At 42.0% G+C, this 26,315-nt stretch overlaps 1 protein-coding gene across 11 annotated transcripts in view; it reads left to right on the top strand.

Moving 5' to 3' along the window:
- LDLRAD4 (low density lipoprotein receptor class A domain containing 4) overlaps positions 1–26,315 on the top strand; it is a 419,045-nt gene that overhangs the window by 166,660 nt on the left and 226,070 nt on the right. For 9 of the 11 annotated variants that reach the window (XM_065585209.1, XM_008164407.4, XM_008164406.4 and 6 more), the window contains one exon: positions 1,989–2,450. In XM_065585209.1, coding sequence (XP_065441281.1) covers positions 2,411–2,450 — 40 coding nt within the window. In that variant the 5' untranslated portion in view covers positions 1,989–2,410. The remainder of the gene's footprint in view (positions 1–1,988; positions 2,451–26,315) is intronic. The other 2 variants (XM_065585212.1, XM_065585213.1) reach the window with 1 other exon arrangement.

The raw sequence follows: 26,315 nt of genomic DNA, 5'->3' as shown, positions 1-26,315 counted from the left end.
CTTTTTGCCTATCAAGATGTGGCCTTAATGATGAACTTGAGGACCAGCTGCTCATGCATTGGTGCACTTTGCAGCATAAGGTGCTCCAAAAGGCACAACTATACAGGGCCACTCAGGAAAGCTAAAGTGAATCAACTAAAGGTGTGAAGTCAGTACCCATAAATTAAAGTGTGTGAAACTCCTGTGTGTATGCCTCCTTGGAAGAGGATTAAGTTAAAGTGATTTAAAGCCATTTGACTCCTGAATGAGAGCCTGGCAGAGCCTGGTGGGGGATTAGCGCACTTTAATTTATGCTCATTGACATCACACCTTTAATTGAGTCAGTATAACTCTCCAGAGTATCTTTGTGCAGATAAGTCCAAAGAGAGTGTCAGAATCTCCTGTGCAGTTCAGGACCATCGAGGATATTAAACCTCATGCTACAAGGTTTAAGCAGATCCCCTGAAGTACTTGGTGGTGGCCATTGACAGAGACAATATATTGGACTAGCTGGACCTGGGGTCTGATCCAGTATGACAATTCCTATGTTTCTGTGGAGACTCTTATTGGATCACAACATGTGGGCCAGTGGAGAAACAATATAGAATGGCCCTGCACAGAGACAGCTCAGCCATGAGCGTGTCATTCAAGTAGGGAATGGTGCACCAGAGGCTGCTGCACAGAAGGGAGGAAGCTAAAGCATCAATGGGTGGATTGAGGGAGGGATGATCATAGTGGACCCCACTTCTAAGCCCCCTTCAGCAGTCAGTTTTCCTGTACCCCACAGCAATAAGTGCCCGAACCAGAGAATGTCTCAGATGTTGAAACATTACTTCATCCCTCTGGACTAATCTTGTTCCCAAAACACACAAAATACTTCCCTAGCTGCCAAAACCATCCCATATGCATCCTACTGGTGTCCCCATAATGAGACTAAATGTATGTCCTAGTTGAAATAGTCTGGTCACCCTCCTACTTAACATGATAGTCATTCACAGATGCCTGTTCCTTAATTCTCCTAGAGAGAGTAACAAGTACTGTGGAGAATTTCAGCCCCCTTTGTCCTCAGGGATTCTCAACCTTTTTCTTTCTGAGGGCCCCCCAACATGCTATAAAAACTCCACGGGCCACCAGTGCCACAATAACTGGTTGTCTGCATATAAAAGCCAGAGCCAATGTTAGGGGGTAGCCAGCAGGACAGATGCCTGGGGTCCCATGTAACGGGGCCCCTGCAAAGCTACATTGCTCAGGCTTCAGCTGCAGCCCTGGGTGGCGGGGTTCAGGGCCCTGGGCTTCAGCCCCATTCAGTGGGGCTTTGGCTTTCTGCCCTGGGCCCCAGAAAATCTAACACTGTCCTTCTTGGTGGACCCCTTAAAATCTGCTCACAGCCCCCCAGGGGATCCGGGGATCCCTGGTTGAGAATCATTGCTCTATAACTTTTTTAACCTTTCTAAGCATCTAGGTAGCATCTTCTGTGTTTCAACTGAGATTTTGAACAGGTTTTTAATAGCACCTGTAGCAAAGGGGTTTTAACCATGGAAGACAATAGTTAGACGCACACACGCAGGTTCACAGTCTGCAGTACTCTGCATCTTGCTCCAGAAAAGAAGGGAAGCAGCTTTATAAAATGCTGCTAACCTCACTGTGATTGTGAATAGGCTAGACTTGAGATCCTTAAGTGTTTTTCCTTTTCCCTTTTAACTGCAATTTTGTTATTGTACGGCTGCCCCCATCTCTACTAAATATGGCTTTTGAAATGTAAATCATATCATGTTCTCAGCGATGCATCTGACACCCTCAGCACTGTTTCTCTTTGCACTTCAAAGAGCTGTGCGGTCACACTTTGCATCTCAGCAAAATCACAATATTTGCCTTCTGAAGATCTCCTTTAATGTGTACAATCAATCCCTGATCATGTGTTTTGGGTTTTTTTGTTCCCCAGAGTCTATTAATATTAATGTTGCTAGAGGTCATCAGGAAACATAATCTCTTCTTTTTTAATTTCTCAGTGAGTGTGCCTGAAGGGGAAGAGAAGCACAAGAGAGACAAGACAATTGAACATCACAAGTGGCTCAGTCCCAAAAAAATTATGCTGGATGAACAGTGGATTAGAACTAAATTTTAAGAAGGAAATACAATCTCAGTCTGACAATTGTCTTCACTTTCAAATTCATCATGGCCAAAATCCTCTGGCTGGACGGCTGAGGTGAGTGTCGTACGTTTGCTGTTTGGGCTCAGTGCATATCCCTTGTACCTACGGCTCAAAGGACCTGGGAGCAGGTGGGAATTGGATGATGCCAAATGCTGGAATGGGGAGAGAAATGGACTGTGACAAGCTAAGATGGAAGTGACTTGACAGCTTCAAGCCTAGCAGTTGCCTCTAGTAAGGACAGGTTAAGATTGGAATCACAAGTTTCGCTGAGAGAGCAGTATGCAGGAAGCTGGTTTTCAGGCCACAAATGCTTTCACAGGTAAGGACCTTTGTCGCTATCATTAAACTAATAATTTCTGGGCAGATTACTGTTGTTTGGGAAAATAAGTGGCATTAGTATGTGGCAGTAGACAGCACTTGTGGTGAGCATTACATTCATTGAAATAAATAATTCAACTCCTATAAGGTAACAGAGACTAACTCAGCATTTGGTTCAGTTATTTTAAGTTCTTTGAAATCGATGGCTATGTGCCTTCGGAAGGGAGCACCCAAACTTTGCTGATCCAAGTGTTTCACTGACAACTTGCCAGGGGCAGGAGAGGCCGCCTAAATTGCATAAAATGTAGCAGGTTACAACTGCTCTTATTTTTAATATGGAAGTGAGTCCTGGAGAGACTACAGGTCACAGCAGGCAAAGTGCCCTGTCTTGTCTCAAGCAGAGCTGCTGCATATTGGATTTTGTAGTCTCCATGGGCTGTATCTCCATACGCAAGTGGTGTCCATGAGCTGAATTTGCCACGTGATTGTCATTTGGGCCACTCTTGCTTTAGTTGCCAGGGTATTTAGTCAATAAAATAACTGGTTCAAATTTATTTTCCTGTAGGTGTGTTGGAAACAAAATAAGAAAGCAAATAAAGCTGTGCTTTCTTTTCAAGAAATCTTCTAGTGAAAATTCCATTAGAAATTCCATTATAATCTTTCCATATGTCTCTCTTGATTTCTAATGGGGGTGAGGTGGGCAATAGACCTTGTTGCTTTGTTCCCATGCCTGCTGGCCAACTGAGAACCAGCGGGAACTGGCTGAAAATTCTACTGGAATTTCTGTCTTTAGAAGAATTTAGATAATGGTCTAGTACCACAGCACAAATTAAGTATAGGACGTGTAACATGCATTTTTCCCATTTTAAAATCAGGTGACGAATTACTGGATTATTATTAATTATTATTATTATTGGTTATTATTATTTTTTTGGATACATATACCCAGGAAAGAATAATATCCCTGTTTCAGAGCTACTTTCATCAATACTCCCGGCTGGACTGGTAGTTTTTTCCAAGGGCAGAATCCCAATTGCGCTTTCTGGTGGCAGCTTCCTCAGCACAGACATACTTCCCACTCTTTCTTGCCTGAATTTGAGAGTAACCCTAAATCCAGTTATTTTTATATTGAAGAAACATGACTAGTGAACTAGGGTTTAAAGCTTTCTCTAAATGAGGTTATGTTGTCATGTAGTGTGGCGTGCAAGGTTCACTCTGTCTCATAAGGGATTATCCTTTCTTCCTCAAAACAAAAAGCTATACTCTTAGGGATCTGCCCTCGCATAAAAGCATTAGGGTACTCTTCCATAGTGAAGAGTTACTCAAGTGTTTAAATATGTTTATAGGTATATATGCACACACCGTACATTCAGGTGACTTGTAAAGGAACCAAGCTGAAAACTCATCCCTTTATGTTATGACAAGGAGAAAGACATATTTTCTTCAAACTTGTTTCAGACTACTGTCTGCATTTTCTTTCTTAAGAATATTTGCTTCCTCGTTGTTATTTCAGTACAATATCTAGAGATAAACAATGACATTCAGTGGACAGCTTGTGAGTTAATTGCATGGTAGGTGAGTGTTCCTTAGAGAAATGCCCAGGAATGCATTTAAAGACATTTTTATTTTAATTTAACAGTTGCAATCAAAATGTAATGTTAGCAGTGTACTGTTGCTCCCACAACCCACACTTACTTCAATTATGAGAGTGGTGGTTTAGCCTCATAACAAAGTATTACAATGATATCCTGCAGTTAGTGTAGTCTGTAGTGAGGAGGAGGGTGTGAGCGCATGAAAAAGACAGTCATTTGCCTCATTAGCATTTATATGTACAATAAAGAAGCTTTGAAATCTGTGTCAGTGTTGAGCCTAGTAGTACTAAGTGAGAGCAACTATAGTTACAAGCAGACTAATCACTTTCACTTTACAGCTGAATTAAGTGTTGGTGAAAGAAACCTTGGAAGACAGTATGCTTCTGTTTATCCATTATGGTACATCATGGCTCACCAACAGTTTTTAACCCTGAACCTGGAAGGCCTACTGTTAAGTCTCCATGCTCATTTTGTTGGGACAGCTGTCAAGGCTGCCAAACTGTAATTTATTTATTTGTTTGGTGATGTGATCACTTGTCCCTAAGAAATGGACTGAAGTCATTAAATCATTTCACATAGATAACCCAATAGCATCTGACAGTAACAGCTTTTTGTCTGTGCTGACTATATACTGATCCGAATGGCTGACTTAGAGGTAAAAAGCTCAGTATTCCATTACCAGTTCCCTGAATTATCTAGTCCCTTAACAGAGAGTAGTCTTTGTATAAATCTGCAACCCACTGTCCATTACCGTTTCTTCTACTCAATAATAATTGATAAGAAACAGATTGTTTTTTATATGTTCACAGTATTAATATTATTTTTACTTGAGCAGCATTTAGTTGTGCCCTTCCTCCCCCTCCTTCTTCCCGTGTGATAGTCTCTGTGTGGATAGAGATATAATAGATAGAAGTAAATAAATAGTATAGACATGCTTGAGTGTTAAAGGAACATATTACCCATTCTGCTCTGTCCAACTAACGGAGCGTTCTCAAGGTACTGTAAGAAGCACAATACTACATAAATTTGTAATGACCGCTTTTAATAGAAATTAAAGTTAGATCAAAGCGAGAACCATTTATTCAATTACCTCTGAAATTTGGGAATCTGGATAAACACGACCCAGAGCCAAACCACTTCTGGTATTGTCTTTACAACACTTGACAAAGCTTTTTCAAAAACAAAGCCAGACTTTTCCTCATCTACAAATGTGTAGTTAACCTTTTTGAGGTAAATGCTGGAGGTAGCCATCTTTCTCAAAAGTCAAGTCATTGGCAGCTCAGTGTAAAACAGTATAAGCATTTTTCAAATTTGTCCTAGTAAATAAAATATAATAGCACTAAAGATACTATTAAAGGGAGTTGGAAATTCATTTATAGTTTGACACTGGGCTACCACTCTGCCATTGTTACAAATTTACATGACTTTCTAGCAAGATGGCCACCACTAGCAGTAGGCTTAGATATCCAACTATAATGAAAAACTTACTTTTGAAAAACACTACTTGAATGTACAGTAGAACATTCATTCTCCTCTCTGTGCCAGGCATGTTTGCATCTGCCTCCTTAGGTCAGTCTGACCTTCCTAGATACTCAGGAATTGCTTGTACAATCACAATTCTGTAGCCTTTATTTTAATTCTGAATTGATTAATAGTTCTGTGGTAAAGCACAGTGAGTCTGGCTCCTGTGCGGCCACAGTTTTAAGATTAATAGTGTAGTAATCACCCTTAGATTTGGAGGCTCTAGGAACACATGAAGAACGAAGACAGTGACCCCAGGCACAATCACAAGTAAGAAGTTTTGTCTGTATTATAAGTTTTACTAAGCAGATAATTAGGGTTACAATCTCACATTTGTGTATAAAACCTGAGAGGCCATTCAATAGTTTCTGCTGTATTCATACTCACCTATCCAAAGATGCTATTTAGAGTCCCTCTAGTGGATCTCTCAACAGGTAGTTGTCATAGAAGGATGGTTCCTGCTGGGGTTGTCCCAGTGAGGTCTTCCTTCCAGGTCTTCCCACTTTATCTCAGCCAGGGCACCTCTTTTATCTTGTTGTTCTGTCCATGCCTAACACCTTATGCACATACATGAGGGTTCCAACCCTCCTTTTTCTTATCTGTACTTCCACACCCCAGGAATTTTGGGGGTGCTCCACTTTCTATAGGTCGTTCTCTTATTTCTCCTTTTTCTTATTCGCATCTTATTAACATTTAAGTCAACCTGTTTCCAGGGCAATCTGTGCTCAGAACAGAACTTTTTGTGATGTTACAATCAGGTGTCTTGTGGTCTATTTTTCTGTAACATCACCTATTGGCACATTGTTTGTAGTAATCTTGTGGCTTTCTTGGCATAGGGTCAGTCTTAGGTCACCCACTCATATCAAATCTCCTTAAACCTGAGTCCTAGTGTGGCTAAGCTGAAATCTTACAGGCTTTAGCCTGTAGACCTTGCATTACTGCCTTGTTTTACTTATATACCTAATACACACTCATCACTCCTATATACTTGTCAACCTTATACTCCTATAGTCCTGTCCTACTTATATCTATTCATTTCACATTGATTATGTATGACATAACATATGAGTTTACCATGACAATAACACACTTCAGTGATAAAATGAACTAACTGGACACAATCCCTCGTTTGTGAGTTTTCAAGATTAGTGTGTCACACACACATCTCTCACTGCTTCTTAATTCTTGGGAGATACTGATTATATTTTGTTAATGCCCGTTAGCATGCAGATAATAGTAGATTGCATTCTGCTATAGTTATTATGTGTTATATGTTGAGCTCTGATAGTATTCTCTGCACTTCAGTATGCAGAAGAATACATGATCTCTGCCCCAAGAGCTTACAATCTAAGTATATTGCACTCAGTAAGATTGAGAAAAACATAGTGAAATGAAACTAGTTTAAATATGGTAACGTATACTTCACAGGTCTGTTTCTCAGGCTTAAATACTTTAAAATAATTGCTGTCATTACAGATAAGAAAGCCACTCATAAAGCTATTCAGCAATGACAGTGCCATATGATAGTGATAATTGTCAATTACAGCATTGTTAAATTTAAATCAATCTACCCTGGAATCTTCTAATCAATTACTGAACAAATATTGACTTTAGTAAGCTGTATTTTCCATATACAAATAGCCATTCGTTTCATACAGAAGGAGAATTTTATATTTTCAGTGGACCCTTTTATAGATTTTGATTCAGACCGCAGAATGTGTACTGAATACTTATTTGCCAGAAGGGACCATTCTGATCATCTAGTCTGACCTCCTGTATAACACAGGCCATAGAACTTCCCCAAAATAATTCCCAGGGCATATCTTTCAGAAAACATCCAATCATGACTTCAGAATTGTCAGTGATGAAGAGAGACCATCATGACCCTTGGTAGATTGTTCCAATGGTTAATTACTCTCACCGTTCAAAATTCACGCCTTATTTCCATTTTGAATTTGTCTAGCTTCAACTTTCAGCCATTGATCATATTATACCTTTCTCTGCTCCATTGAAAAGCACATTAGATATATTTCAATTTTTTTATCACAGTAAAAAGGGTGGATTTTCTTGACTGAGCAAAATGAATGCAGCGTTCTTCAACTAAAACTCAGAAAATTAAAAGGGATACTTTAAAATGAAAATTGATGGTAAAAGCGCCATTGTAGTTTCTCCCTAATGAAACATGATTATTCATTTTATAAGGAAAAAAAGATGGGGTATGAAAGTCCAGCTGTGTTCTTGCTGGTTCATGCATCATTACTAATGATGAAGATTTTGCATTTTGAATGTAGCAATTCATTTGATAATGCATGAGCCAGAAAAGAAGCCATTGCACATTGGCTCTGAGTGGCTGACAGGAATAACAAGCAATTACACTTACTTTTGTCAGTAAAGTCAACAGATAATACACAAGAAACAGATCTGTTGTGCAAGAAGATGCTATTTGAACATGTCAATGCTCTTACCCTACCTGCACCGTAGTTAGTTCATCCTCAAATTTTGGGGCTGAACTATAATCAAGATCCACTGGGTAAGGAATGTCCTCTAGCTTCTAAATACCTGCTTTTTAAAATTTATCAATCTTCCTCCAAAAAGTGAGAGAGGGGAAAGAAGCCACTTGTAATGCCTTGCATAAAACCCATGCTGGAGAGTAAAGAGTGCAGGAACAACTCTGGGCCCAAGATACCATGCCTGGACTGGCTTACTAGACATGCTCCAATTGGAGGAGAGACTTAAAAGAGGGTGTCTTCAGCACAGCAGGAGGGCAGATGGAGAGAGGCAGACCTGCACTCGTTGCTGCAGAGGGATTACTCCAGGAAGGCATTGCCGGGGGAGGTCTGCAGCACAGAGCCGAGACTCCCTACCCTGCTGCGACCCGTGGACCAGGTCGCCAGGGACAACCATCAGCCACTATGCACCGCAAGAGGAGGGGCACAGCAGTAGGAAGAGGCCCAGGGAAAAGGAGGGTTGCCAACTTTGTAATCGCACAGAACTGAACACTCTTGCTCTGCCCTCTGCCCCGAGGCTGCCCCCTGCTCCCACCCCTTCTCTGAGGTCCTGCCCCCTCTCACTCCATTTCCCCCTCCCTCTGTCGCTCACTCTCACCCACCCTCACTCACTTTCAATGGGCTGGGGCAGGTGGTTGGGGTGCACGAGGGGGTAAGGGCTCCGGCTGGGGGGGTCAGAAATGAGGGGTTCAGTATATGGGAGGGGGCTCTGGGCTGGGGCAGGGGGTGGAGTGTGGGAGGGGGTGAGGGCTCTGCCTGGGGGTGTGGGCTCTGGGGTGGAGTACCTGGCCAATAGGAACTGTGGAGATGGTGCTCAGGGTGGGGGCAGGACGCGGAGCACCTGTGGCTGCCCCGCGCTGAGGAGCCGGACATGCTGGCTGCTTCCGGGAGCTGCGTGGAACTAGGACAGGCAGGCAGGCAGGCTGCCTTAGCCCTGCTGCACCGCCAACCGGACTTTTAGCAGCCCAGTCAGCTGTGCTGACCGGAGCAACCAGAGTCCCTTTTCAACTGGGCATTCCGGTCAACAAACAGACGTCTGGCAGCCCTAGGGGAGAAGGTTAGCCTGACCTCAGGTAGCAGACTTGTGCATTATGGTGCTCAAGAGGGCCCCTGAGACAGAACGCAGTGGACTGGTAGGGCCCAGGTTCCCCTATCCCATAACCATTAGGCTGCCACCATGGACTGCAGCTGCCCGGCTGGGAGGCTCACCCCCACTCACACCACCGTTTATGTAGGGCCTGCAGTGTGTTGTTTTTTTCCTGCAGGGGGAGCCCAAGATAGTTACAGCCCATTCCCAGAACAGTGCTGACAATATCGATGATGTCAGTGACCATGCTGATTCAGAAACATGGAGGTAACCAAAACAAAGAGACAATGTTAATATAGAACAGTAAAGTAAGCACAGCCAGAAACAGTTGGTGGCTGCCAAAGGGGAATTGGCTGGAAAACCCAAGAAACAGATGATGCAAGTGAAGAATGCTGGGGAGGGATAGCTCAGTGGTTTGAGCATTGGCCTGCTAAACCCAGGGTTGTGAGTTCAGCCCTTGAGGGGGCCACTTAGGAATCTGGGGCAAAATTAGTACTTGGTCCTGCTAGTGAAGGCAGGGGGCTGGACTCAATGACCTTTCAAGGTCCCTTCCAGTTCTAGGAGATAGGATATCTCCATTAATTTATTTTTATTTTATTTAACCCATTTAATTTTCAAGCTTCTAAGAGAATTAAAAAGTGAAGCATGAAACCAAAAGCAAAAATAAGATAAAACTGTTAAAGTACTTTCCCGTGTCGTTTTTAAAGCTGAAGCTGATGCATCATGTTTATTACATCTTTGGTTACTTGGGTGGAGGCAAGAAAAATATGGGAAAGCAGCACTCTACTCTCATTGCAGTGATGCAAGCAGAGCCGGCTCTGGCTTTTTTGCCGCTCCAGGCCCCGGTGGGGAGCGCGGCAGGGGAGGGCGGCAAGCCCGGCTGGGACTCTGCTCTCCCCGGCGGCCGGAGCGCCAGGGGGAGGGCAGCGAGCCCGGCCGGGGCTCTGCTCTCCCCGGCGGCCGGAGCGCCGGGGGGAGGGCGGCGAGCCCGCTGCGGCTCCATTCTCCCCGGCGGCCGGAGCGCCAGGGGGAGGGCGGCGAGCCCAGTCGCAGCCCCGCTCTCGGGCCCGAGCGCCGCGCCGCCCCCCTCCAGGTGCCGCCCCAAGCACATGCTTGGTGGGCTGCTGCCTGGAGCCGGCCCTGGATGCAAGTGAAGAATGCGGGGCCAAATTCTGCTTTCACAAAGGCAACTCCTATTAAATTGGTAGGATTTAGTCAAAAGTCTAATATTTTGCTGCTTGGTTTCAACCAGACCATTTGACGTAATACAGTTTCTTTTTTCTTAATTTCCATTAAATAAAGAAAAAGAAACTTTCAATGGAAACATATACAACTATTTTATTATGCTATTTTATGTATTCATAAGCTGTAGAAGTGCCTATAATCATATAAGATACACCTCTACCCCTATATAACACGACCTGATATAACACGAATTCGGATATAACGCGGTAAAGCAGTGCTCCGGGGGGAGGAGGGAGGGAGCTGCGCACTCCAGCAGATCAAAGCAAGTTCGATATAACGCGGTTTCACCTATAACGCGGTAAGATTTTTTGGCTCCCGAGGACAGCGTTATATCGGGGTAGAAGTGTAATTATTTACATTTTCTGAGATCTTGTGGGGTCAGTGGAGCTATCAATATATTACCCCATTATTTTTCAGTGAGCACTAGAATGGTCAAATCACACATGGATTAATTGTTTGCCAGTTATAATTGTTCTTAAATCAAAGCTTTCTTGTGGGTAGGTACACAAAAAATCCCTCTGTTAGCTAGTGGTTCCCCTCAACTTTCTTCTATTGCATTCCACACAAGTTCTAGTGGGCCAAAATTTGCCCCATTCCTGGGGTTTGACTTTATTTATAAAAGGCAGTCATAGTGAAACAATATAAAATCCAGCCCAAGTCTTCTCCCCAGGCTTGGCTTACTCCCAGGTTTCCTCCCCAAGGACTTCCCAGCTCATGGTTGAGGTCTTCCCTCGAAGGATACTCCAACTTCCCTTTTGGCAGTGGACTATCGCATCATCAGCAGCAATGAGTAAGCAAAATTTACTCAAGTTTCTAGCATCACTTGGGTAGTTTATAAACACTGGCAGCTTGTTACCTGCGCTCAGAACGATTCCATTTTATTAGGGAAAGAAAGAAAAGGTACACTTATATATCTTTACAAACCTTCATTCTTTCAGAGTTTGGTCCTTTTCAAGACAGGGTTGTATCCAGTGGAAACTGCTGAGTTTTAAAATAGGGGGCATGTTGGCCAGGAGGAATTGGCTGTCTCTGAAGCACAACCCACAATCAGGCTCTACCTGTTTAACAACAAAACAAGATTCCACCCAAAATATCACTCCTCTTCTTTCCTGCTTGCTTTGATCATCATTGTTGATATTTAAGTTGTCACAATTAGACTTTAGAGCTTACCCAATCCTAGGTGCTCTGATACTACAGTAATGAGTGCAGTATAAAAACCTAATAGAATAAATGTGAGTAAATGAGACAATGTATACTTCTTAACTCTTATTTCAAGTTGTCTGTAGCTGTCAGACAGTCGTAACTGCCCTCAGTTCACATTGCTAAAGTTATGTTCAGAGCCACAAGGACTAGAGACTTACTTTTTAAATGAGAATTTTGGGCTGGATTCTCCAGTTTGCTGAGCCTACTTTGTATAAACAAAATGGCCTGGAAACAGCCATTGGGGAGAAACCCTTGTGTAGGGAAACTGACTACTGGCAGAAAGTTGGCAGAGGCAGCAAGGATGCCTCTTGTGCCAGCCACCTCAGAGCCCTAATGTGAGGGGGCACATTAAAGGTATTAACAGGAAGGAGTGTGGTCCAGTGGAACTCCACTACACCTGAGCTCCCTGCACCCCATCTCCATAAGGTATATGGTGGAAGTTACAGTAGCTTCCTTGCTTCTCCAGCTTCTGACTGGGTCAAGCAGTTGAAGATCAGGAAGTTTCAACCAGCTCCTTGCAGCTGTTCTAAGTACCTAAAAATGTAAGTTTGTCACGAGAATCATTCAGTAGAACACTGCCATGGTAACAGGTAACAATTGTCTAAATAAAACCAGAGCAAAAATAAATCAAGGAGGTAGTAAATCTTGTACAGCAGATGCTGTACAAGAAAGAACAGAGAAACATAAGAGATGTGAGAACTGGCCATGGACTCTTTGATTCTGAACTTGTTCTCATTTTGTCGTAATATTTTCTGCCCAGTTTTGAGTTCTTTGGAGGATGGTAGCCCACTTTTTGTGTCTGTGATGTTCCCATTTTCTACACTACAAAGTCACTCCATTTTGATTTAAGGGCAGGAATAGAGGGAGCTTTGTTAAGTAAAGAGGAATGACACATTTTAAAGATGAACCCAGCCAAGAAGAATTATTCTTTCCAGTAAACAATGGTGCACAGCCAGATCTTCAATCAGAGCTTCTGAAAGTGAGATTGTACCTGTTGACAACTGGTGAAACAGCTTAGTTGCCGATGACTCTCTCTCTGTGTGTGTGTGTGTGTGCGCGCGCGCGTGCATACTGGTAGTAATGGGAGAGAGAGAACTACAAATAGGACAAGGAGGTAGCTTCAGAAAAACATGGAAGACTTGTTTGGGATATGACCGGTTAAGAAATTGTCTGTTTATCCTGGAGGCTTGGACTATATAAACCTGTAATTTATACTGGCTGAAGATGAATTTACAGACTGGTTGTGTATTCAGTCAATCCTTGATTTAAATGGAAAAATTGGAGATTGTGGATGACACTATATTTCCCCCCCTTCTGAGATTTATTATACTTGATTTGTTTATTTCAAAAGAAATGGTCCGTACGCTCAGTTACAAATATCCGCTCTCAATTGCTCAGAGCAAGAATTTTGAGAGGCATGTGATCTGCCAAGATAGTGGCAGAATAATAGTAAAAACTTCTCTGTGGTTAATTCAAGAGATTGGTAGTACCTATAAAGAAATAACATGTTTCTTTTGTGGAGGAATGTAATGTTCTTGCCAAACATAATATTGTTTTTAGAAGCTATTATACGCTTGTCTGTGTGGTGCAGAAAGCAGGGTATACTATACCATTAAAAGCAGGAAGCGTGACTCCAGAAGATGCGTCTTTCAGAGTATTTCTGTAGTCTGGGAGTGGAAAAAGTCAGTCAACATGAATTCTCAGTCGGTTTTGCACAATCTCTCAAGTGTGCTGCATTTGTAAAACCATATTATGCAATCTAATGATATAAATGGGAAGGGTTAGCACCAGCTCCTGAGTACCATTGTTGTTATTTATTATTTGTATTGCCGTAGTTCCAAGGATACACAGATGACTCCAGGGCCCCTTTCCTCCGTACAAGCAAATGCTAAAAGACAGCTCTTGTCTCAGAGTTTACAATCGAAATAGATAAAATAGACAGGGAGGGAGATCGAAATTGGGAGAAAGGAAATATTATTCTAAGTTTATCAATGAGGAACTGACGCACAGAGGGATATTAAATTACTTGCCTAGGATTAGACAGGAAGTCTTGGAGAGGTGAAAACTCCTGAATCCCAGTCCAGTGCCTTAACCACAAGTAATAATCTATTTTTTAAATATCTGGGTCAGCATCACCACACCACTTTCTTGCACTTTTATCCTGGTTCACCCTGCCTCCCATGAAGGGTAAAAAGCCCTCACTCAGTAATACTTGTTTGTTTGTTTTGTTTTGTTTGAAAGATGAGCGACTTCATAGGATAGGCTTAATTTTTTTCTGCAGTTTTGGAATTCGAGGATATATATATTGATATATGGCAGAAATGTTGTTGAAGAAGACATTTAGCTTTGAGTACTTGTTAAATCAACAAGATAGAAGAGTGTGCATGTTGGGCTGGGATGATAGGAGATTTCTGGTTTATTGTGGAAGTAAAGCAAAAATAAATATTCAACACTTGAATTCAGTAGTAAATAAATAGTCAGCAATTCCAATAGAATATCATGTGGCTTGGATTGTGGTGTTAAGATTATTGTTCCTAGCATCATTTTTTTAGGTACCTATAATAATCCTAATTGGCATTAACTGCCTTGTCATCCATAAATCTAGGGTGTGAGGAGAATGTGATTTGGGGATAGAGGATTGCTTAAGGGTTATTTATTATATTAGTTTTTTTAATTCTTAAAAACCTCCAATTATTTAATTGCTAACCAGAGAATGGAATTACTTGCCGTGGTGCCAATGTGGGAATGAAATTTAGTAAGACACATGAAAATAAAGCTGTCTGCATGAACGTCATTTCCTTTCTCCAACAGATGGAAATTTCTCTAGAAATGTAAAATAATTTCACCAGGTTTGTGGTTTAATTCCCTTTATTCATTGATTTTGTTTAGAATAAGGCTACTAAGTGGACCCAGTACCTTTGAAATTAGTGGTTGCCGCATAAAGTGAGTGACAAGGCAACATATTGTTTTGTTGCTTTGTTCACATGGAACATTTTAAAACTTATTTCTAAGGCCCCCTCACAAGGGCTGTGCATAAATACTATAGATATGTGCATTACAAATTATGATCAGGAATCTGCTAACTTTACTCACATTAAGTACCATACTCTGCAAATAGGCCCTTCTTCAATCGAAGGGGATACTTTTGAAGTAAGGTACTAATGAGTAACAGTGGCAGAATCATGCCTCACTGACACCATAGCAAAGATTAAAGGTCTCAGCAAAAACTAATCCAGTTTACCATCTTCTTGGAGAAAATCATGTCATAGAAGTGGGGCAAAAGTTCAGTTTATGTAGGACAAGAGAGAAAGGAGAGAGATATTATTTATGTAGCATCATTAGTGTATAGTTACTTTTACAAGAGGTGAAGTATGCCAAATAGATAACAGACCCCTGCGCCAAAGTACTAACTGTCTAACGTCAAGGTCAAGTACAAAACACAGAAGCAACCATGGAATGCTGCACAGTATCTATTGCTGAAATGCTTCATGGATATAGATGGAGTCTGTTCTTTGGAAAAGAGGGAAAGAGGTGGGCAGACATCAGTTGATAGGCTGTTCCAAGTGTGTGGGCTGGTTTAAAAGAAGACTGAGAGATGACAGAAACTTAGAAGAGGGTAAAAGAGACAAAAAGAATAGCTAGCACAGATGTGTTGGCAGAGTACAGGGAATGGGAAAGCTAGTAGCAGAAGAGGATAGAGAAAACTTTGAAAGTGAGGAGAAACTTGTGCTTAGTGGACTTCCCAACTTGGTCTTTATTGGTTCAGATGCTAATGTTTTTATTTTTTAAAGTCATTATGACTATATGGGCTTTTGGGTGTTAAAATTAAAAAAAAAATAATTCAGGTTTTTCACGCTAGAGTTGCAACTCATGCACCACCTGAGATTGCCAAGTAAACATCTGCAGAAATAACTATCACCACAGGACATGAATTGCTTTCATGCAACTTTTAGGGGTGTGTGTGTGTGTAAGTTCTTATAAGTCATTCTAAGAGTGTAAGGAAGCAGATATCCTCTTCACCCTATTTGCTTGTCCTTCTTTCCCTGCAAAAGATATCGCTTTGAAGATGGTGTTTATATACATGCCAACATGTTTACTCAATTCCACAGTAGGCATGAGTCCCAGTGTTTCCACCATTCCCTCCACTCTTGCTCTAAGCTGTATCTCCCATTAAAGCATCTTACTTTCAGTTGGGAGCGTAGGTGAGCCTCTCTCTCTCCAGACCATAAATCTGGTGCTGATTGTACGTATCAACATAAAGGGTTTAAAACTTGTCTTGTGTTTATATTCTCAAAGGACTCCATCTAGCTCCTATTAAAGTCAATAGGAGTCTTAGTCAGTAAGTGCATATAATCTTTGTAAGTGTCACTTACAGTTGTACTACATGTCATTTATCCCTTTCACAAAAAGATCTTGAGTATTTTAATGGAGGTGTTGCATTTGAAAAGTGGTATTTATACTAATCTTATGATCTAGTATATTTGGACATCTAATTTTTAAAATGCTCTGGCCTTTTTTAGTCATTTTTTTCTTCTCTTTACAAATAGGTGTCTTGATTTAATTTTTTTTATTATGCACAAGTTTGTCAATAAAGTCAGACACAATACACGTGTTATTTCCTATGTTATTGCTTTATAAATTGTTTGCCTATATTGTGTACTATAAACAGTCTTTGTATAAATAGCACAAGAAGATCCATTTTTAATATGACTTGCTCAATGGTTAGAAGCAGTTCTTTTGGCTAGATGCATCTGCCAAAAGCATACAACTCAATAAATATGTCCAGTACATTTTAAATAGAATGTTTCAAGTTCTGCTACATGATTAAAAAGAATTTTATTCACCTGTGGTACAAGGAAAAGATACATCACTGCTGTAACCCATATTGGGAAAGACATTTGTTATATATTCTCTAGAGTTGTACAAGTATTCTAATGTATTGCTGGTGTCACCCTTCTGCCGCTGTTGATCTAGATGGCTAAGTAAATTCTTGTAAAAGGAGGAAGTAGTCCAGTTCCTTCCCTCCCTGTCACTCTGTTATTTTCAGTTTATTCTGCAATTCTGTTAAATGTTAATACTGCTCACCTTTTATTTTTTCTCCTTCTGTCAGTTTTTAGAACTTAAGTAGAATCCATAAGAAGTTACAGAAGCAAACTGCATAGATTCAATTGGATTTCTGAATTCAAAACAGATAGTAATAATTTGAGTTCAGCTGTCAGTTTTTGTATGAATGTCAGAAAAATCCAAACGAAGCTGAAACCACAAACTCAAAATAGCAAATAGGGTTTATATTAAAATAAGAAATTAAAAGAAAAGCCAAAGAAAAGCAAAAAGAGGAGAAGAGACTAATAAAGGATCAAATAAAACTAACAGCAATGGAAAAATTGGACATCAGAACACAGTTGTGACATAGTTTTGTCATTCTCATTTCAATAGCAACAACAGTAGCTCGTTGTGCCCCAAACTGATTCCTTGCGGAATGAGATGATTCTGGGGTACTGCTTTATATAGCAGAGATGCTGAAATTTGGAGAGATTTCCCTTTTCTGTGCTCCTCCTCAGCAGCTGGGGCTTCTGTAAATAGTAAAATACATGTGATTTGGGCATTAAAATGGACATTAACAGGTGCATGTCTGTATGGCATGCCCTGAAATTGTTTTGGTTCAAAACGTATATTAGAATAACCATCTTCATAATATGGCTTTGCTGCAAGCCCAAGAAACGGACACCTAGAGTAAAATTTATTTTGTCTACTACACTGATCTGGATCACTTATATTGATTGCAGTTACAAGCTAATTTTTTTTTGACCACATACAATATATTTATATTCCATTTTATTCTGTTTTACTTTTTCTGTGTTAGACAGGTATTTGCTGATTCAATTTTACTTAATGACTTCTGGTGATGTTGGAAGTTTAACCGTATGTCTGATCTCATGCATTGGACCAGCTGTTCACATCACATACCCTCATAACTGACAAGGGCAGTTCCCTTTGCTGTGAAATATTTGAAATCCAGCCACATGTCCTTGTGTTTGTAATGTTATCAAGCTGTAACTGAGAATATACACTTTTTTTTACTGCTTGAGCTAGAGTTATATTTTGCTATTTCTCTTTTGGTTGACTAGGTTCCTTTTTTAAATTTCATTAGCCTCCACATTTTCAGGAAGGAGTTGTCCCTTCCTACTCTGTTGCTAGCCCACGGGGTTGTCCGATCCACCCAATGACTTAAGCTCAAAATGTATTAGGGTACAAACCAGATAAGGTACTTGAGCCTATGATTTGCCTTTTTAGTTTATTACATTCCAATCTCTCCTCCTGCTGCAGATTTCACACCTCACTGGTACATAATGGCCAATCATTTGCAATGCCACTATCCACTTAGAGCTTGATCTGATATTCCTTAAACAGATCACCTTGGCTTCAGTGGCAGAGAAACACAGGATTTGGCCCTTTAAAAGGTTTTTTTTTATTTATTCCCCCCCCCCCCCCCCCCCCCGAGAACAGCTCCATCAGTTTCTACTGGAAACCAATCTATGTTGATACCTTCTTTGTAATATTTACAGTCAGTCTCCTGTGACTTTAGAGGCCTCCTCATGATTCCCAATTCCTCTGATGAGACCTGAGCCTTTAAAGTTCTTTACATTTCCAACATCCTGAGTCCCTAAACATTTTTAGGACCAACAAAAGAGGATGAAAGTGAGTCAACACAGTGAGAGAGAGAGAGAGAGAAAGGTTCCTTTCAAAGGAGTCCTGCAAGTATTTCAGCTTTCCCTAAACCTTCTCACTTATTCTCTGGTATCAGGATTCAGAGCATAAAAGCCTTTGGATAAAAATCAACACTATCACTTCGGGAAAGATTATGGTTTTTGGGATGTACCTGCTCTGATGAGTAGGGGGATAGAAGGGTATTTCTTTGCAGGCTACCCACATTGTGGGTTACAGCACATGGATGGGGGGAAGACCAGCCTCCGTCACATCACACCTCCTCCCATGCAGATAACTTTGCTCTTCCCAGTGTGCCATCTGGTGCAGCTTGAGCTGGTGCAGAGGGGGAAGGGAATCTGCTGCTGCCACCCTTTACCTGGTGCAGATTACTTCTCCTTAGAACAAAGAAAGAACCAGGGTCTGAATTGTGACTCTGAGTCACAATTGGATTCCTGGTCTGCTCCAACAGCAACTATAAATTTCCAACCTAACTCACTCTAAATTAAGTTTGTTTTTTAATTATTCAAAAGACATAAATTAGTTAAAGTATATTTTGTCAATGCAGGTAAAAAATTTGTTTTCAGTTTACCTAATTAGAAATATCCTGATATGTTGATAATTTATAAATTATTCTATGTAATTGTAAATTCTATACACACATTCTCAATAGTTAAAGTAGCTCTTTAAAATACTTTGAAGCACATTAAATAGTCAAAAGAGAAAATAAGAATCCTGTTTGAGAATAACACTTACTAAATAAATTTTTACATAAGGTATATGGTCAAACAAGCCATTCAAAATATTCTCTAACAGTTATGTACATGTATTTAGCTGAAAAACAACTTGAGACATATTGCAGTGATAAGATTATTAAAATGCATTTCTTATGAGACAAGAAAACTTACCGTATAAAAATTGTCATTAAAATATACTGTATCATTGTCAAATTAAATATACATTTTAAAAATAATAGCAAGATGTTTGTTCTAATGTCATAGAACAGGGGTCGGCAACCTTTCAGAAGTGAAAAGAAGAACAGGAGTACTTGTGGCACCTTAGAGACTAACAAATTTATTAGAGCATAAGCTTTCGTGGACTACAGCCCACTTCTTCGGATGAAAGCTTATGCTCTAATAAATTTGTTAGTCTCTAAGGTGCCACAAGTACTCCTGTTCTTCTTTTTGCGGATACAGACTAACACGGCTGCTACTCTGAAACCTTTCAGAAGTGGTGTGCCGAGTCTTCATTTATTCACTCTGATTTAAGGTTTCGCGTGCCAGTAATACATTTTAACATTTTTAGAAGGTCTTTTTCTATAAGTCGATAATATATAACTAAACTGTTGTTGTATGTAAAGTAAATAAGGTTTTTAAAATGCTTAAGAAGCTTCATTTAAAATTAAATTAAAATGCAGTGCCCCCAGAGCGGTGGCCAGGACCCGGGAAGTGTGAGTGCCACTGAAAATCAGTTTGCGTGCCGCCTTCGGCAGGCGTGCCATAGGTTGCCTACCCCGTTATACAAAGTTTGTAAGATATTATTTGAGAAATAGTATTTGAGCACATAGCTGAAGTTCTTTCATAATACATAGGTGCAAGAGAGCAGCATTAAGGTTGAATGTCCAACGTTAATTTTGGTATTTGCTGACTTCTGAACGCAACTTTGTCCTGTCAGTATGGTATTTGGATTTCACGTAGTTGAGATTGAAGTGCCGATTGTAGGTATAGTCAAGTTAAAACCATAAAGCTGTGTTGGATTCTATTTAAATCAATAATGTTGGTAAATGTCAGTTTCAGATGACACACGGAAATCAACGAAAAAAATCCATTGGTAACAGTCGTTGGAAGCCTCCTGCCCTTGTGCCTGCAGGGATTGGGTGTAACCAGCCCTGTGACAAAGCAGGGAGCCCTTTGCGACTCCACAGACCCACTCCCTCATTCCTGTGACAGTGGAGCTGCAGAGGGCTCTGCCCTGCCAGGACTGTAGTCTTCCCCGCACATTGTGCCTGCAGGGATGGGGTCTCACCGGCCCCACAGCTGAGCAGGGTGCCTTCTGAAGCCCTGCTGTCATGGCCCTGCTCACTCAGTCACCAGACAGAAGTGTGGGAGTTGTTCTCGGGCAGGAAGTGTTCAGCAGCGCCCTGGGACTGGGGGCTCGTCTCCTCCTTGCAGTCCTAGCCGGAGGTCTCTGCTTTTCCGAGGCAGGACCGCAGCCTCCCCCACATCTTGCATCCCAGTGTCTTGGGCCCCTCAGCTGTGCTGAGAGCCACTTGCAGCCCCGCTGTCCACGTTGCCCTACTCCTAACTCCTACCCTAACCACCCTTTAATTTCCTGCAATTATAAAAATAAAAATAGTTAAAAAAAACTCTTAAAAATAAAAATTGATATAAATTGTCAAAATTAGAAGAAAAATCGAATTCTGCAGGTCTATGTCTGGGAGACTTAATAAAGTGAGGGTCTCATTCTCTCTGGTAGAAGCACAGGGTATCTGTACGTTTATTGACCTGCTCCCAAAACACTAGACAGCAGCATGGAACACTTCAGGTATGTATTTATTATTAGTAGGCAAAATCTTAAAAACACATATTCAGGGCCGGCTCTTGGTTTTTTGCCGCCCCAAGCAAAAACATTTTTGGCTGCCCCCAACCCCAGCCCTGGGCTCTCACCCCCCCCCCCCACCATTGGCCTCCCCCACCCGCACTCCCTGCCGCCCCAGCCCTGGACTCTCTCTTCTCCCCCCCCACACACACCTCCTGCCACCCCAACGCTGGGCTCCCCACCAGTGCTGACTCCACCCGCTACCCCCTCGCCTCCAGCTGGTCCGGCCCTGGCAGGGTCTGGGTAAACCCTCAGACCAGGGTCCCTCCAACCAGGGCTCCTGCCTCCAGGAGCGGGTGGGACAGGGGAGGGCAGAGCTAGGGGACCGCCCCGGCAGGGGGCTGAGGAGCCAGGGCAGGGCAGCCCCAGAGGGAGCGGAGCCCTGGAGAGCGGGACGTGGGCCCTGCATGGCAGCGCCCCACCCTCTATGGCCCCGCTGCTGCTTCTGGTCGCCCTGCCGCAGTCCCTGGGCGGTTCAGGCTGCTTTGCCCAGCCCCGGCTGCGGCGCTGGGGGGGCGGCCGCCCTGCGGCACCTGCAGGCAGCTCCGTGTGCCCCGCAAGGAGGCCCCCAGCCCGAGTGTCCCCCGCTCAGAGCCTGCCCGGCCCAGCCACAAGGTGCAAGCGCTGCTCCCCCACGACGCGAACCGCAGTGGCCCCAGGGCACCCCCGCGCAGGACACGCTGCTGCCAGGGCCGGCTGTAGGCATTTGCCGCCCGAAGCAAAAAAAAAAAAAAAAAAAGAAAAAGATGGCCGGAATGCTGCCCCTGAAAATGTGCTGCCCCAAGCACGTGATTGGTTTGCTGGTGCCTAGAGCCGGCCCTGCACATATTTAAGTTTCACTGTTGAACCATGCTTCAATACAGGCTTTATTCAATCTGTCATCATGGTCATTACTTATTAGTATTACTTTTCTTGGTCAGAGAGTCTTAAGGAGATTTGCATGTCTCCATTAAGCCTTACCCTTTTGAGCTACAGACAGTAATATTGCATCTTATTTTACATATGGATAATCTGAAAAAAACAGAAAAACAATTATCTGAGACCACACAGCAGGTTAATGGCAGAAATAGGAAGGGAGTCGGGGAGTCCTAACTCCCATTCCTGTGCTTGAAGTATTAGACCATATACCATCCCTCTTTCTCTGTGATTTTGTAAAGTGTACTCTGTCTGGAACTGAAGTGAGACCTCCAGAGAGCCGTCATATATAAGTCTTTTGTTCACAAGTAAGTGAGTCCGTGTTCAAACTAGGACTCTCTCATTATCAGTCCCTTGTGCCACTTTGTCCCTGTGATGGTGTTTACAAACCCCCATGCTAGGGCCGAGGCAGAGAAAGGCTGGAGCAGTACAGGAAAGCTTGGACCCCAGGCACTAGTGCCAAGCATGCTCCTGGGGAAAGGAGCAGTACAGAGAGTGCTCCAGCAGCATAGGCAGGGACGAGAGAAGCCATTCCCAGGAGGAGCACCAGAGAAGCCATTCCCAGGAGGAGCACCACCCTGAGGCAGGAGGAGAGGAAGCTGTTACCAAGGAGGTCTGGCTATGAGTCTTTTCTCCCCTTCTTTGTCACATCACCCCACGGGTAGGAGAACAAAATGCCCCTCGCTACACCAGATTCCCCTATACCTAGCCCAAGCATCAGCAAGACTAGGGGATTACCAACAAGGAAACTGACCCAGCTGAAACCCATTCGGGGGTCCCAGACACACCGAACTAAAAGAGAGACTGGAGCAGCAGGGCCTGACCATTAGACCCGCTGATTGAACATACAGTCCCCGCCATAGTCCCCTAAAAAGAAATGTTTAATAATAAAAAAATATACTTGTTCCCATGGTAACATCTTTTATGGGGATGATGGGGGGTACAATGAATTAATATCTAAGCAGGCTGGAAACAATCTCTGAAATTAGAGTTGCAAGAACAGCATATGTTAAATTTCACAGTTTTCATAAAGATGGAACCATCAGCAGTAGATTTAGAAATGTCAGTTTTAGAGATGAGTCTGAGCTGCAAAATTTAGATCAGTTTGAAAATTTCCACAAATTTCAAGGGGACTTCGATTCCATATTTCAGTTCCATCCTCACTCCAATTAATTATAATCCATAATGATGTTATCAAATAATATTGTTAATAATTGCATAGCTTTTATTTTGTTATGTAAACTTTTTACATGCGTGTGCTGAGCAGAGTGGATATAATTTCTGTAGTACACTTGTATATAATGTGTTTTATTTCCCTGATGGCCAGACATGCTTAATTATCCTGCTTATTTTCCTGGAATAGGGGAACTAGGAGAGGCACCTGGATACTTCACGCTCAGCAAATATATCTGCACAAGTTAGTAGGGCTCTTGGAGAGGGAAATCCCTTCCATCAGCCTTCTGTGCGTATTGCTCAGTTGGAGCTTTGGGAATATCAATCGGGACAGCACTGGAGTGCAGTCACAGAAATGGGCAGTTCCTGCATAAAGATACAGTCTCACCTGGCCTAGTGAAAACTGGTTGTGAAGAGAAATATTATCACCAGCATGTTCAGAATTGAGGGCAAAATGTCAAATGAAAGTGGATTTGAGCCCTTGACCTCTTGATGCTAATGATGGAATTGGCAATAAAATATAATGACTGTTCATTTATTAGTGGCAGTTTAAGTCAAGAGCTACTGCCCACTGCTCTCTTGTAAGTATCCCAAATTTATCCCTCACTGACATATTGTGGAATAGAATAATAAACAAAAGATACTATCTTGATTACTGAAGCTGAATTCTATCACTGGCTAATAACTTTTTATTGTTCTTCACTGAAGATCTTTTTTGAAGGTATTGCGTAGGTAGAAGTAGTAATGACCAAGTAATTCTTTACTACTCTTGCCATAAGTTAGTAATATATTTAAAGCGTACATACTTTCTTTCATCCTGAAGGATCCCAGAGCTCTTTAGATATTATATATGTCCTGGACCGGCATAGTTCTACAGTCTCAGGAGTGGGAAGGCAACAGGTACATGGACAACCGGCTCGCAGCATGTCACATAGTAATACAGAGAAGGGTGCATAACCGCTATCCATTTTTACAATTTCTAGTGTCAGCCTGCCTCATGCATAGATAAGGAAATGTCTTTATCTGAATACATGAATTAAATTGAAGTAGCTAGGGAAATTATCATTAGGGAGAGAAAATCTTGCAAACCTGCATAAGGAACTTCTGATCATCCCTGATATTGGTCCTGCATGATTATAGTCAGTGGGAGCTTTTCCATTGACTTCAGTTGAGCATAGAGGCATGCCCTGACTGTGTAAAGCAACTGAAAGAAAAAATAATGTTGTGGATTATTCTGGGAAGAATGTTGTGGATTATTCTTGTAGAACAGCATTCCACCTGGTTTCTCCACCAGGTGCTAGATCTGCTTCAAGAAATTAAAATAATCAATAAAAAACTCCCCCAGCCGAGATTGCAGTTCTGGTACAGATTAACATGACTGTTTTTCTTCATAGAAGACCATAAATAGAACATTTCGCACACAATTGGAACAAATAAAGATAAGAGCAATTATGAGTCTGAGATTTAATAAAGGGTTAGTTTTACTTTAAGGTGGATGAATCTCTGGACTGAAGGGAACTTGGAAATGGAAACCACTGAAACAGGACTCCTCAAAGGCTGTCTTCCAATAGAAATGCCTGTAGTGACCTTGTAGCTTGTTTCCATCCAGGCTGCCTGTACAGATACCAGAAATGGATTCAGGCAGAGGAGGGATTCTTGTGGATAATTAAATGATGTATGACTCCTAGTTCTTTGAACATTTTAAGACATTGTAATATGTTGCATTACTATTAGCACCTTTCATCTGAGGATATATACATGCTTTACAAACATGAATTTAACTTCATAACTCCAGTAGGTAGGTAGGTAGGGAGTGTTATCCCCATTTTGAAGATAGCCTTCCTGAGCCACAGTTACCAAAGTGACTTGCCCAGTGTCTTATAAGTTGAGGGCAGAACCACAAATAGGAATCAGAATAATGTCCTGATTCCAGTCTCCAGTACCCTGCTCTGCTACTACAAAACCCTCCTAGTCTAGTAACACTTGATAGAGCAGAATACACAGAGTTCTTTTCTTCAGAAAGGTAAGGTAATGTTGTAGTTCTGACCAGTTTTTAGCAAGATGATCTTATGCTATCCATTTCTCTCTCTCTCTCATGTTTGCATGTACATTGAGAGCATCCTCAACTTGCAAGATTACTTCTTGCAATTTATTTAATTATCCAAAATTGTGTCATCTCAGCCATGAAATAAACTATAGCCTCTTAATGCCATTGCCATGAAAAGTTATGCATTAGCTGTCAAGGAGGTTTTTTTATATAATATATGTTGGATTATATTTATCTGTTGAGGGAGAAGTTATTGATGTCTAAACTACGGGTATCAACTTTTGTTTGTTAGAATAGTTGGTCATACCAATAGGTTAGTATAAACTCTAGGGAGAGGGTTTCTTATATTTCCCTCTACAATTACCAAGAGCACTAATGACATCCACCAGCTGGCATTCCCATATTGATTGGAACCAACAGCAACATGTTCCAGTCTTTGGCCACTCTTTGTGATCGTTTGGGCCAGAAGACCCCAGGCATGGTTCACCCTCCATGGCGAGAGCCGACCCTGGGTTCATCCACGACACATTATGACCATGATAACTCTGTCGATGAGTCACTAAGGAAAGTTGGAGTATTCACCCACGAAAGCTTATGCTCCAGTACGTCTGTTAGTCTATAAGGTGCCACAGGACTCTTTGTTGCTTTTTACAGATCCAGACTAACACGGCTACCCCTCTGATACTAGGGAAAGTTGTAAGAGTATTCACAGCTATTTGGCCATACCCCCACATGGTGAGATTGACTTGAGAGGAAAACTTGAGAAGCACAGTAGCAGCCTTCCTCATACAGTGATGATGGAGTCCTCTGATGGAGATAACCTCCCTAGTGGTCTGATGGTTCAGAGAGGTTTATTGTCCTTACTACAGATGGAGGAAGCTGGCGTTATGGTAAGAGTAAGAAATGAAACCAACCATCCCCTAGCCATCAGGAAAGGAATGGCGTTGGCACGATTGTATAGGGTAGAGAGTGTTGTGAGCCCCGCAACTACAGCCAGAAAGCCCTGTAAGGCATTGGATCCTGATCTTTTTAATGTTGGTGATTCTCCTGTATCTCCCAGTTGGAAAGACCGGTTGAAAAAACAGCTAAGTGAGAGACCTAATGTGTTTTCCACTGAGAAATGGGATGTGGGATGTACCATTAACATGGAACACACCATTCGTTTGGCAGATGACAGGCCTTTTAGGGAGAGGTCCTGAAGACTGGCACCAGCAGACATTGAGGATGTGAGAAAGCATATCCAAGAACTATTGGAAGCAGGAATAATTTCTGA

This window comes from Chrysemys picta, chromosome 2 (assembly GCF_011386835.1).
Source record: "Chrysemys picta bellii isolate R12L10 chromosome 2, ASM1138683v2, whole genome shotgun sequence".
Classification (NCBI taxonomy): Eukaryota; Metazoa; Chordata; order Testudines; family Emydidae; genus Chrysemys; species Chrysemys picta.
Note: the sequence above shows the minus strand (reverse complement) of the source record. Positions and strands in the feature narration are given on the sequence as shown.